Source organism: Pholis gunnellus (genome assembly GCF_910591455.1).
Source record: "Pholis gunnellus genome assembly, chromosome: 10".
Classification (NCBI taxonomy): domain Eukaryota; kingdom Metazoa; phylum Chordata; class Actinopteri; order Perciformes; family Pholidae; genus Pholis; species Pholis gunnellus.
In genome coordinates, this window is record NC_136537.1 from 18,204,405 (window position 1) to 18,217,075 (window position 12,671).

A 12,671-nucleotide genomic window follows, 5' to 3' on the forward strand; every position below is an offset into this window, starting at 1 on the left:
TTTACCTGCGACTCCAGAGCCTGGATCTTCCCCTCCAGCTCTTTGATTCTCTCTTCCTTCTTTTGAGACTCGGCCTGGGCCTCCTGCCGCGCACTGAACTCCTCATCAAACTGCAAGAAAAGCGACACAAGTGTTCCTACGTGCACAAATCAGGATAGAAGTTGAAACACACAGCTTGGTGAGCGGCACATTGTCTCCAGAGAATAGCCACAGGGCACATCAACAGACACCAGAACACAGCGTCTTACACTCTCTGGCCAATTTCTATTCATAGCTCTCATGGCCCTAGAGCCCCGTTGTCCTGCGTCTTTGTTTCAGGCCTGGCTTTCATGTATGTTGATGGATCTAACCTTTGCAGAAACCAAGCCATGTCGCTACGATGACTTCACAGGCCCAGCAGGATATGCAGTGGACTGATGGGACAGGACTCTTAAGAAAAAAACATCCAGGACCCCCTTGGTGTCGCCAGACAGTGGCAGTGAGGCTCCTTAAGCTACATTTAAATAGTGTACGAAATAATGCAGGAGGTGAAGTTTGAAATAAGCAGTTCTGTTATTTCTCTCAAATAAAGAAAAAAATAGAATCAAACAATCAAGCAAATAATGAATACATTTAATGATATTAAAAGGTAATGTGAGATAAAGAGAGAAAGAGCCGGCACATAACTTAACTCTGTCCCACCAGTGTGCACAAATAAGTATACATCAGAGCATCGGCATTGATTCCTGTAATGCTGATACGGATCATGTAGCGTCACACCCAGGTATTGATCAGGGCATGGAAAATCAATAGCTTGTCTGGGAGCTCTGAGGAAGGAAAAAACGTTGCTGATGGGAGCCGGCCAACCGAGGGGGCTGTTGGGGTGATTAATGTCTCACCTTTTTGGAGTACTCGGCAGCCTTCTCCTCACTCTCTTCAACTTTGGCTTTATCCACACACTGATCTGCAAGACAAGCAAGCCAGAGTCACAAGGCACTTCAAAGGCGCGATGTGCATCATTAGCTCCTCATGTGGGATTTTCAATAAGACCTAGGACTTGTTTCTCGAAGTACATTAGAGCGTATAGGATTGGAAATGTTTCCCTCTTAGATCTGTAAGATGTTTACAACTTAAGATGCTCTTAAAAATTGTTATCGAACATGGGTGAATTTCACCATACCTGAAGATGCCATGTGTGTTTTGAGAAGGAAAACCAGCCCTCAAGTGAGTCATTTATCTTGGCACTTGAAGGTTTATCAGTCGATGATTACATACTATTTAAAGTACCTATCTGCATATTTTCAGATGAGATTTTAATTCTTTAGCGGACATTACGTATACGTCTCCTTCAAAGGTTGTGTAAAATAGATGAAAGGCAAAACTCATTGATTAAAAAAAATGAACAAACAAACAAAGTCTACTCTAGGAAAAAAGTTTAAATGTGAAGCTTTGGCAACTGATGCAGCTGCTGCGTTGACCTTCTGAAAAAGTATTTTCATGATATGTTCAATAACCGCCTCACATAGAGCGAAATCAGTCATGCTGAGCAACTCTTGGCTCATGCAGATGTGCTAATATTTCCCCTCCTTTTCACTTCACTCTCACTGACAGAGAGTGTCCCCAAATAGTAGGAATCATCACCTAAACATTGTGAGCTGTTATTAAGGGTGTGCGTCTTGGACAAGATTAAAATCAGTCAGAGCATTAAATACGGAACTACATCAGCGTTTCTGTGAATTTGACTACATTTTCTTCAAATTTGTTCAAATGTTTTGCGCATTTCAGTTTTATTTCAGTATGTTTTCAAATCCCATATTACACAATCACCCGGTTAATGAATCATCTGAGGGGTAGTGAATGTGCAAGTTGTAAGTGTAAATTATTGTTAGATCACACATCCCCAGGCGCATTTTCCCACTAGAAGATAATCAAATCAAAAAACACCACCTTTATGTGAATGTGAAAAAAAAAGAAGCTAAAAACAGAAAAGCTCAAAAAGAGTGGCACGGCGTAATTCAAATAGCTGTGTGGATGTGGCATCTATGTCGTTGGTCTGAATTTAACAAAACACATCCGTGAAACTTTCTTACCACCTGATTAAATCTCAGTAAAAGTGAATGACACAACTTATTCACTGCGGCATCAGTCCACTGTGGATAGGGTTAGAAACTTTTAATGACCCTTTGTTGGCAAGTCACAGAACTGTTAGTGACCCGACAGAGAGACACACAAAGTGGTGAGATTTATGTTCTCTGTTAGAAAAAGAAGTCTCCATTAGTAATACAGTGTAAATGGATGTTTTCTCTATGATTGCACGAACACTGCTGGCGACTGAGTAACTGAGGTAAATTAACTTTAAAATGATTCTAAACAAGCTGAATTCATTTGACCAAATATAATGTATTATTCATCAATAATGAGATGACCCCACCGTATATGTCAAGCCACTGCATGTGTTTGTCAGGAGAATCTCAGGGGGATCGGGGAGGATAATGAGAATGACTGCGAGGTACCAAAACATTTTTAGCTACATCAGTGATATGCCGTCTGCAGCACAAAGTTTAAAAAGAAACAAACTGATCTTGAGAATGATTTCAGAATATAAGAATCTTAACTACAAGTCTGGCGGACTTTTATTCCACATGTTAGACTTTTGCCAACACGCGTTAAATCAATGAGTGAGGAGTTATGCAGCAATTGTTTCATTTCATTCAAGTACCAATCAGATGGGTGAAGTCCACGTCCAGTCTTTTACTGTAGCCAAAGTCGGGGTCCATGCCACTGCGATGCAGGACCACCTGAGACACGCATTCTTCTATCACCTTGTAATACTGAGGCCTGAGGGGTCAAAACACATAAAGCAGAGCAATTAGACAAGCCACAGGACAAATATGAGTGACATAAACTCTACAAGGCTAATTAACCACAAATGATTCCCTTATACAAGCTAGAGGTCACAAAATGCCATGTCAAAATCGGAGCTGCTGGAGAAAATAGGCACCCTATTAAATTTGATCACTTGCTTCAGCACAATCATGAAATTAGCAGATTAATGGGCACACAGAGCCCAGGTCTGTAGTAGTCTGTCCATTTCAAGGTGACAGACGGTAGCCGAGGCTACGCTTGCCCTCTTGCCTAATTTGCAATCATCTTTGCCAATTAGTGCAACCATAAAAAGTGAAATGTAAATCTAATCAGTGTAATGTGTGTAATTGAAAGCACAATGACCAGGAAAACATGTCAGCCAGTTAGGAGTGTGACTGAGTGCTCGGTGTTGTCGAGCGGGGTGTCTGAATCAGCCCGAGAGTCCTTTTCCGCCACACAGGTTGGTATGTGACCTTTTCTCGGTAACATTATCAACTTTAATTGGAAGTGACATTTAGCAAATACAATGGCAACTTAAGCCGAACTCCAAAACTGAGAAATAAGTATTTTATAAGCATGACATTGACCAGAAATGTATGGTTAAATTCGCAAAAGACACATTTTTTTTATTTTGTATTCCACTAAAGACTCAAGCTCTATTTATTGTTAATTGGAAGCTCAGGTTTGAACTGAGGTAGATATAGAAAATGGACCCTTTTAGGATGCTCACAAAAAATGCCCTAATAAAATGATAAAAGATATACACCCTGAACCAGAAACAACAACAATCACAGGTGCACGTGGCCAACTAATTGTTGCAGTTTGCGTGTGAAAGGCTGGGCAATCGCAAATCTGGTACAGGACTATGAAATCTGGAGTAGGGGTGGAGTGGGATGAATTAATTACTAGTAGGAATAATACAGTACCAACAGCTGGAGAAGGGACACGCTTCTGATTCAATAATCACATCAACTCCTTTCATCTGAATTTAAAATTGCAGGTTTCTAGTGGGCACAGAGGAGAGGCTATGTTTACCTTTGAGTCCCAAAGCATAAATATCCAGCACGGCATTCAAAACATCCTTCCAGTGGCAGCTGATGTAGTTTTAATTCACAGAGCTCTGCCCGTCTGATGGCTCTGGCATGAAGGCTTTATGGTGAAGTAACTTAAATGGCATAACTGATACCAAAAAAATAGCACATCTATGAAATGATGTGTCGAAAAAGAAAAGGAACATGATAAACAGAAACTTCTTATTATAAACATGGAATAGTTGTTTCCAAGGCTGTGACTATCTGTTGCCCATGAATTCAAAGGCTATGTTCTGTTGCTACCTTGTGGGTGGACAGGCCGCATCACGTTACGAACCAAAATACGAAAGAACACAAAATTCGGAGCCAAAGCAAATAGGAATAAATCAGCATTTAGGTGCACTGTTTTGAAAGCATGAAATGCCATACATTAAGCTTGAGCTGGCGGATTCGCCCACTCATGATTGGAACAAGCTAGAGAAAGCTCACACATCGCCCTGCATGGCTTAAGCACTGTGGCACTCGGCTTACAACTGTCACCGATGTACACCATATTATTATCTCAATAAGCCGCCCCATTTTCCCTTCGTCCTCCATCCTCCGCCACCACCGAGCAGATAGTGAATGGGTGGAGATAACTAGAGACGGAGAGAGTGACCCAGAACTGTCAGGCCCCTCCACAGTGGGCAGGGCCGGGCTCCAGAAGCAAGCGTATGTCCCCTGCATCATATCCCACCTCGTCTTTTACTCTGGCACCTTCGTTTCTTCCAATGATAGCTTGCAGTTCAGCCCAGCCCCAGCCACTTGATCCAGCTCTGCTCCACATAACCAGTGTAATCCCCATATCGCTAGACTCCAAAAAGAGCAGATCTGCTCTACATTTACTGGGTGGGTTTGATGTGCTCCCATTCATTAAGCTTGCAGTGAGAGATTAATTATCAAAAATAAACCAAGCCCCGGAGGGGAGCGCAACAACTAATGTTGTGTTACGAGGAATGACAGTAGACAGAGCACTTAAACCGTTTGCCCACTGCAGACCTTCTTATTATTAGAATACGTATTATATTATTCAATTAATTATCATTTAAAGTAGATTATCATTTGACACAGGAATCAAGGTACCAAGTGTGCTCTCAATTCCAATAAAGACTATGATCAAAACAACATAATCATTTGCTGAATACAGGATATCTTTGCATCACAGAGCCAAAGTCTGTGACACAAAACATTTCTAACCTACGATTAAACTACAGCCATGCATTGCTATGGCCTGTGTATTTTTCTTGACAAAACATTATAGATATACTACACTACTACTGTGAGGTATTAGCACTATTTCACATGCACACGATTTTGCAAAGATGCAAAGATGGTAATTTTGAGGACAAAGACTGAAAAAGATAGATATTATGTATTGGAAATAGCTGCATGTACTCTAGTACTGCATCATCCATCATCCTAAGTCACACATCATTGATGTATGGGGAAAGAAATACCTCAGTCAGAAATAATGCCTGGTGTTAATGCATGTGTGTGCACATGTGTGGGTTTGTCCTTGCATTTGTGATGGAGGTGGGAGGGGAAAAGAAACATTTCAAAAACGTATCTTTAAAAAGACCATCATTTTTTTTTATGCGCGCTGGTACTGTGATCCCTTGTTATTGCTGTCTCACAGAGGGGTACATGGACACTGGAGCCGAGGTGGACGTGGCTGTACTAGCTGGTTAATGCGAATTCTATTTCTCACTTCCTACGAATAGATGTGGAATACATTATTCATAACTCCAAGGGAGCAGCAACTTGTCTATGGTAAATTCATCTTCTTCCTTGCATCCTGCCTCCATCTTCCAACGTTATTTTTATTTTAGTCTTATTTCTGCAGAAAGGTCTGACACAGCTGGGAATTCATCAGTGTCACTCCATTTGGAGGAATGGCGGCGTTACTGCCCAGTGAATGACACATTTGCTCTTCAAAGGAAAAGTAGACCAGTTTAAAATGACCTAATAATTCCAAGATACAGAATATCATCCCTACTCTATCATTTGCCAGCGGATCCACATTGCTTTGCTTTGGGTGTTAGCGCGTATATATATATATATATAATATATATATATATATATAAATTTTTTTACCATATTGTATGTATTATGTATAAAGTTTCCTACTTATCTCTGCTCAGACAGTTTAATTGAATTAATGAATAAGAGGGCCGAGCTAATAAATGTTGCTTTCGCAGGCAGCAGCTCTGGGTAAATGACGAAAGGTACGGTAGAATAAAAGTTGGTCAAGTTTGGCTTCCAAACATCTCTTACTTTTGGGAGGATAAATGTACACAACAAATGTCCACCAGGCTTTTACTTGTATGTTGTCAAAGCCAAACAAACAGACCCACAGAGGCAATTACTACTTCCTGCAAGTAAAATATGTTCAGAGTGCTGCATGAGGTGTTTCACATCTACGGTTGTAGATGCATCACATGGTGATCGGTGAACACAGGCCAGTGATAAAAAAAACAGAACTTACCTGATGTAATAGTCGTTCCTGATGAGCAGAAGGTGCTGAAGGACTGACAGGAAGTAGGCCTCTGAGCCAGTATCTTTCACCATGTTGGACAGGAGATGGTACACTTCATTCATATCAGTGCAGGAGCAAGGTTAAGGAAAACAACTTCACGACAGTGTTCATTCAGTAACCGTTAAGATCAGCTTCCTGAGAAAACACCCATTTTGAGTTCATTATAGAGGTGCATTCCACGCCTTGTAAACATTTGCATTTGTATTAGTTCTTGTGTTGTTTATAACTACTTATTTTTCCTCACCTCTTGTTTTCTGACAGGCATCATTGTTCAGAAGCAAACAGACGTGATTCCTCTCATCCGCTCTCTCTCTGGGGAGCCAGAGCAGTGTAAAGAGCTAACTTGAGGAGGGGGACTGGAGATAAAGAATGCTCCCTCTGGTTTACCTGTCACTCTAAACCTGTCACAACAGGGGTAAATAATTACATGAGAAACTCGCTGGTTCAAATGTTTAAGGCAAGAATGATTAGGATGTAGTTCAGCTGCCAGATTGAAACTGACATGTACTCAGGAGCAGCAATTCCTGTTATTAAATTTGCAAAAGGTATTGATTATGTGTCTTGCGTTTGCTTTCCCCAGGAGGAAGTAGTGATGGCTTTGATATCTAAAACACATGTTAAACAAGACAAGACTATCTTTTTTGTTTGTCCTTGTTACAATACCACATAATACATATATGTATTGATTATTTGCTGAGTATTTGTAATTCCTCTTATTCGCAGAATTAAAAAAATGTCTGATATTGAAATGATTGAATCAAAAACAATGAAAGGACAATATGACATAGAGTACAGAGAATAAACACCAGGCATTGAACAACATGCAATCTATATGCTAATGGTTGATTTCTAGTACTAGGTTAATTTAGAAATAATAAACCTTCTATCAGTGTACTGAAAGTGTATCTCCAAGAAGCAAAGAACCCAGGAAGATGAATGATTTGGAGCCTTTTTAATTTGTGTGCTTGAGAAAGGAGGATTTCCCCACGGAGACTCATCTTGTTTGAAAAAGTGGAATAAGCCTCTCAGATATGTGCACACATGCAGACTAAAGAGACAGTAACCCTGTTAAGCTCACAGTGATGAAAACCTGATTGTCATCATAACATGAAGTGCGGTTCTTGACAATGTGTGCTAAAATATTAACATAGTATTTGCATAGTGCAACATACCCGACTGCAAAGCAATAAAGTGACACTTTCTGCATGGCGATAGCATACGTTGTGATTCTCCTCCCGTCTGCTTGTGGAGCAGAAAAATGTCAGTAAAATGCACATGCAGTTTCACCTTGAGGATTCAGAGTGAATTGAAGTCAAATTTAAGACTGAGCAGACCAGCAGAGCAACATGTTATAATAGTTAATGGATGTACTATGGCATGGATCAAAAACACATGACAGATTAGAGAGGACGTCACCACCTAATATGTTTTCAAAGGTCAATCTGAAGATTTTTGTCAATTCCTGATTGGTTTCCAAATAGCATTTGTCAGGTTTCATCAACAGCTAATGAGGGATGAGTCTGTTAGAGAGCATCAATAATTCTGATTATTTATTTCCTCCACAAAAAAATAAAAAAAACACACACCAGCACATTCTCCATTCCTAATTCTATCATCCACACAAAACAATCTGCAGCCGCTGCGATTGGAGAGGATCAATTCTTTTAAATACTGTTTGACACTTTTCCTATTAATTTCAACAATGTCTGTAATTAAACTCCTATTCCATATCATTTCTTTTTTTTTTTTTTGGAGAGGGAGGGATGGGAATACAGGCTCCTCTGCAGTATCATTGCCCTCCCTTGTATTAGCCGAGTATGAAGCCTGGGAGAATTACCAATCCTGTGAGATTCAATTATAGCCTCACCACAGCAGCATTTGAGAGGACATGAGAAGGAGCTCAGACTGGGAAAGTATCCAACTAGCTTCATCTATCACTAAGCTGCAGACATAAACCTAATGTAGAATGCCAATCCATTCAATGACAACCCCTCCACGCTCTCTTTCTCGCTCTCTGTCCCTCTCTTTACACTCCCTCTCCAAATAATGAATAAACATGAGTGGCAGTCAAGTGTGACGTAGGCCAGTCAGCGGTGGGGTCAATCAATCACCATTTCACAGCTCATTAATATTCATTAGTGGCCTGGAGTCACCTCCTCGGCACCTGGACCTGGGCCGGACACAGAGGAGACAAGCCTCTCCAGGTTAATATTCATGAAACCGCCGGGGGGAAACAAGACACATACGCAATGCTGAGGCAGTAGATGTACTGCCAGCGTGATAGCGTATGCGCGTGTGTGGGGGTCTGTGTGTGCGCTATGCAGGAAAAGCGACAAAGGGTAGCCGAGGCATTCGAATCATGCTCAGAGCCGGCAGATCAATACCACATTGTCCTTGGAAGCAAACATTGGGCCTGCTCATTTGAGAACTTGCTCAAGCACATCATTAATCCAGGTGCACTTTGTTTTTCTCCCCCTCTCCATCTTCTCTCCACGTACACAAATACATGACCTCCCCCGCCTCACCTACATGTGTCAACAGAAACTGTCACTCGTGGCAGCACTTTGTGCCAGTACTAGAACTCTGGGATTTGGTGGAAGAAAGGTTGTGGGAATGAACATCTGCATAACAATGTCAGCGTCTGGTTTGTCTGTCTGCCATTCGTGCCTTAGAGGAGATTTGTGAATTATTAAAAGGGGTCTTCTCTGGGATGCTTGAGGAAGTTTCCAACTCTGAACTAAATTACTTGCTCACCATATTAACTTTACTCGACATGTTCTGGAGTTGATATAGACATTGGCAGAGAGCTGGGGGAGAAAATCCACATTCCTAAAATGGAACAGGAAGACAAGGAGTGATGATGCCTTTACATGAGAAGCCGTGTTCATATAATACAACCTGACTCCACATAAAATGTTTAATTGTCTGTTGTGAATAATAAATGCTAAGAAGTGGAACATGTCTGTTTGATATCTTCCTCTTGAGTCTACTTAAACCAGAGCTAACAGACAAAAGGACGGACAAAAAGTGAAGAGGAGGGGGGACGAGAAGTGCAAATAAAAAGAAGAGTATAGAGGCAGAAGGTTCAGATGACAGGATTATTTACCTAGAATAACTGGACAGAGATGGATATCGTGCTCTGGCTCCTCAAATCCTTCTCGAATGAACCAACCCACGAGAGCTTTTGGCCTGTAAGGCTTGACCAAACCCACAATACACACTCAAATCTTGTTCTACTTCTATAGGCTTCTTTATCCTTATAGTCACACAGAGGGAGGAAAAAAGGATATTCCATCTCCGCACGGATGTCATCCAGGCGATGGGAGAGTTCGATAGAGTCCTCCTCCTTATTCTCATTGAACACCTTCAGCTGGATGTCTAGCTCCTCCGTCTCTTTTAGCTCCTAGAATGAGTTAGACATACAGTACAGAGCTGAAAATATGAAGTTACACAAAAGGTCATCTTGCAATGCGGATTATGATAAGCAGCCGCAGCACCTGCAAGGAATAACTTAGACACGGCTTTTAAGAATGTATTACTCTCGTGTTGGTGTTGTGGAATGCTGTTGAAACTTGCATGTGTAACTGTTAATAAACAGGCCTCTTGTAAAAAAACTGTAATACTAGAATATCAGCTTTCCGGTTCCAGCTGTAGGCCTGTGAACCGAGACGCCCTGAACCCTCTCACTAGGTATTCCACACACCTGTTCCAGCCACGAGGGGCTTCGGCAGTGCTCTTTACCACCTCTCTATGAATCACCGGCAGTGGAGTTTACAGACGGAGACAGGGCCAAATGTAACCCAATTTCTGCAGGTATCAATCAACCTGCACTGTTTTTTTTTGTTTTTTTCCGGGTGCACCATCTGTCTTGTGCAACAGAGGATCGGAGGGAGGTGCACAATGCCACAAAATAGGGGGGAAGGAGAAGGGGAGGGCCAAATACATGTGTCAAGGACTATAAGAACACAACAAATCGTGCCCTTTTTTTCAGCGCAGTTCACTTTTTCTTTGCCAACAGCTACGCCGACTCCGGAGCATAACTCATAATTACATGGACGAGCGTCAGCTTGAATGTGGGCATTAAAAGCGGTGAACGTGGCATTCATAAATGACTGTACACTGAGACTCTTTCATATCGGGGGGCAGAATTGAAAGATAATTAAAGTAATGAGAGTAATAATCAACGGGAGCAGCTGGGATGACTTATTAACAACTGGCTCGGTGACACGTTCACCCCGCTCGCTACAAATGAGAGCTTGAGTGATGAGTTGGAGCTCGCTTGCCTTCGCCTCATGTGAAGATGTGTAGGCCTGCTGATAACGATGCCAGGACGCTCCGTGTGATGAGGTGCTGGCACTGCGTCACACTTGACAGAAGCCTCTACTACTAATTACACCACTACTACTACCGAATGCATTAATAATAATTAAGGCTATTCTTATATATGTCACTTGTGTCATGTGACACCTGGATTATTTGGTTTGAAGCCTGATTGTTTTTTGAAACACTATTACATGAATATCACATGCATATTAAAGTCCTTGCATGAGCCATCTGTTAATTACGGTCCAAGAAATTGTGTTACTTCCAAGGTTGGGCACTTAACCAGCATACACTCAAGCTGTAATGTGTTATGCTGTAAGGCTTTGATTCTGCTTGGTGGACTTAGAATGTATTCAAAGAGCCAGAGGTAAGACAAGGTGCATGGTTCTAACAGAATAACCACAGCAATACTGTGTTGTGCTAATGACCAGAATTTGGATAGAAATGACTGGATTCATTGATTGAATTTACTGATTGGCACTGGACACACAACCTCTTTCACGAAGTCGTGCACCAGAACGTGATTGTTCAGGCGAGTGAATAATGCGTGCGGTGCCACGTGCTGTGCGATAGCTTGATAACTCACAGGAAGGATCTTCTTGAGGCCGCATCTTAAAAACTCATTGCGTAGATGTATCCGGAAGTCCAGGTCATCGGGGGAGGTGACCAGGGCATTGATCAGCTGCATGCAGGCAACCTGTGGCGTACACAGAGAAAGAAAAGAAAGAAATAACAAATGAGAAATGAGACTCAAAAAGAGATTTTTCTTGCAAAACATATCTTTATAAGATCTCTTGTGAAAACTCAAGAAAAGGGATTGCAACGAAGAGGGGAGAAAAGGAGGGAGAGAGAGAGAGAGAGAGAGAGAGAAAGCACAGGCCGGGTGTGTCTCAATCTGTATTATTAATGGATTTATTGGTAAGGAAAAAGCCTCAGTGTGTGTGCGTGTGTGTGTGTTTGGGTGTGTGCGTTGGATTGAGGAGGGGGTTAAGAGGAAATCACTGGTGAATTATAATGAGCAGTAAGGTGTTTCAGGGGAGCTAGCCATGGATAAGACAGTTTTCCTTGGACAGACAATCGATAGCAGGCTGAAGGATTCCCATGGACGCGATGTGAAAAATTCTCTGCTGAAACCTTGACCCTGCACTGTTGGCTCGTATCCGTTATTAATAAGATCCACAACGATGCTGACTCTGTGTGGTTTCCTGGATCAGGTTGATAGCTTTCTGGGTCAACATTTTTTTAAACCTCTCAACCTACAAATGCAGATCCTCTTATGTCACGTCATCTGCATATAAGCTATTAAATACTTGCTTTTCACTCATTGTCTTGCATTGCCCCTTAAACACTTTACAACAGTTGTTTTTTTTACTGTAATATATTATCAGCGCATCAATCATATGTATCAGTTATTTGAGTTTTTGTTTGCTGAAAGGCAGAACAAAAGCTACATGAAATGCTTGTTATGCAATAATGATTTACGGTATGATGCATATTCCTTTGGGAAAGCACAAACGTGTTGCAGTACAGGATGCACCACCACTGACTATGCTGCACCAGTGCCTGGCAGCAGAGCACTTCTGCATGTTCCACGAAAGCGTGAGAGCCTTTTTGCAAGAACCTGACATTTTACCATATCCACCGGAGGCCAGATTCAAGAAACTCCACCAAACCTTCACAGAATTCATGCAAGTGAAGAAAGCCATGGAGCTCATGAAACATTCTTTCTCTTCTTCTGCACAGAGATGGATACTCACATCAAACATACCTCAGTCATGGACTGGGAAGCGGTTGTGTTGTGGGTGGGGGCATTATTGTTAGGTTTAGAGAGCTGCAGTGGTGCCATAGGGTGGGGGGGGGGGCCTTCAAACATCGTAATTAAAAGTGCCACTGCTGGG

General features: G+C 41.7%; 1 protein-coding gene across 1 annotated transcript in view; it reads right to left on the reverse strand.

Moving 5' to 3' along the window:
• Nucleotides 1-12,671, reverse strand: part of diaph2 (diaphanous-related formin 2) — a 346,355-nt gene that overhangs the window by 219,925 nt on the left and 113,759 nt on the right. The window contains exons 12-17 of the mRNA XM_079167333.1: nt 11,360-11,470; nt 9,720-9,853; nt 6,400-6,516; nt 2,699-2,817; nt 879-943; nt 6-110 (exon numbers count right to left, since the gene is read on the reverse strand). Of these exons, the coding sequence (XP_079023459.1) occupies nt 6-110; nt 879-943; nt 2,699-2,817; nt 6,400-6,516; nt 9,720-9,853; nt 11,360-11,470 (651 nt within the window). The remainder of the gene's footprint in view (nt 1-5; nt 111-878; nt 944-2,698; nt 2,818-6,399; nt 6,517-9,719; nt 9,854-11,359; nt 11,471-12,671) is intronic.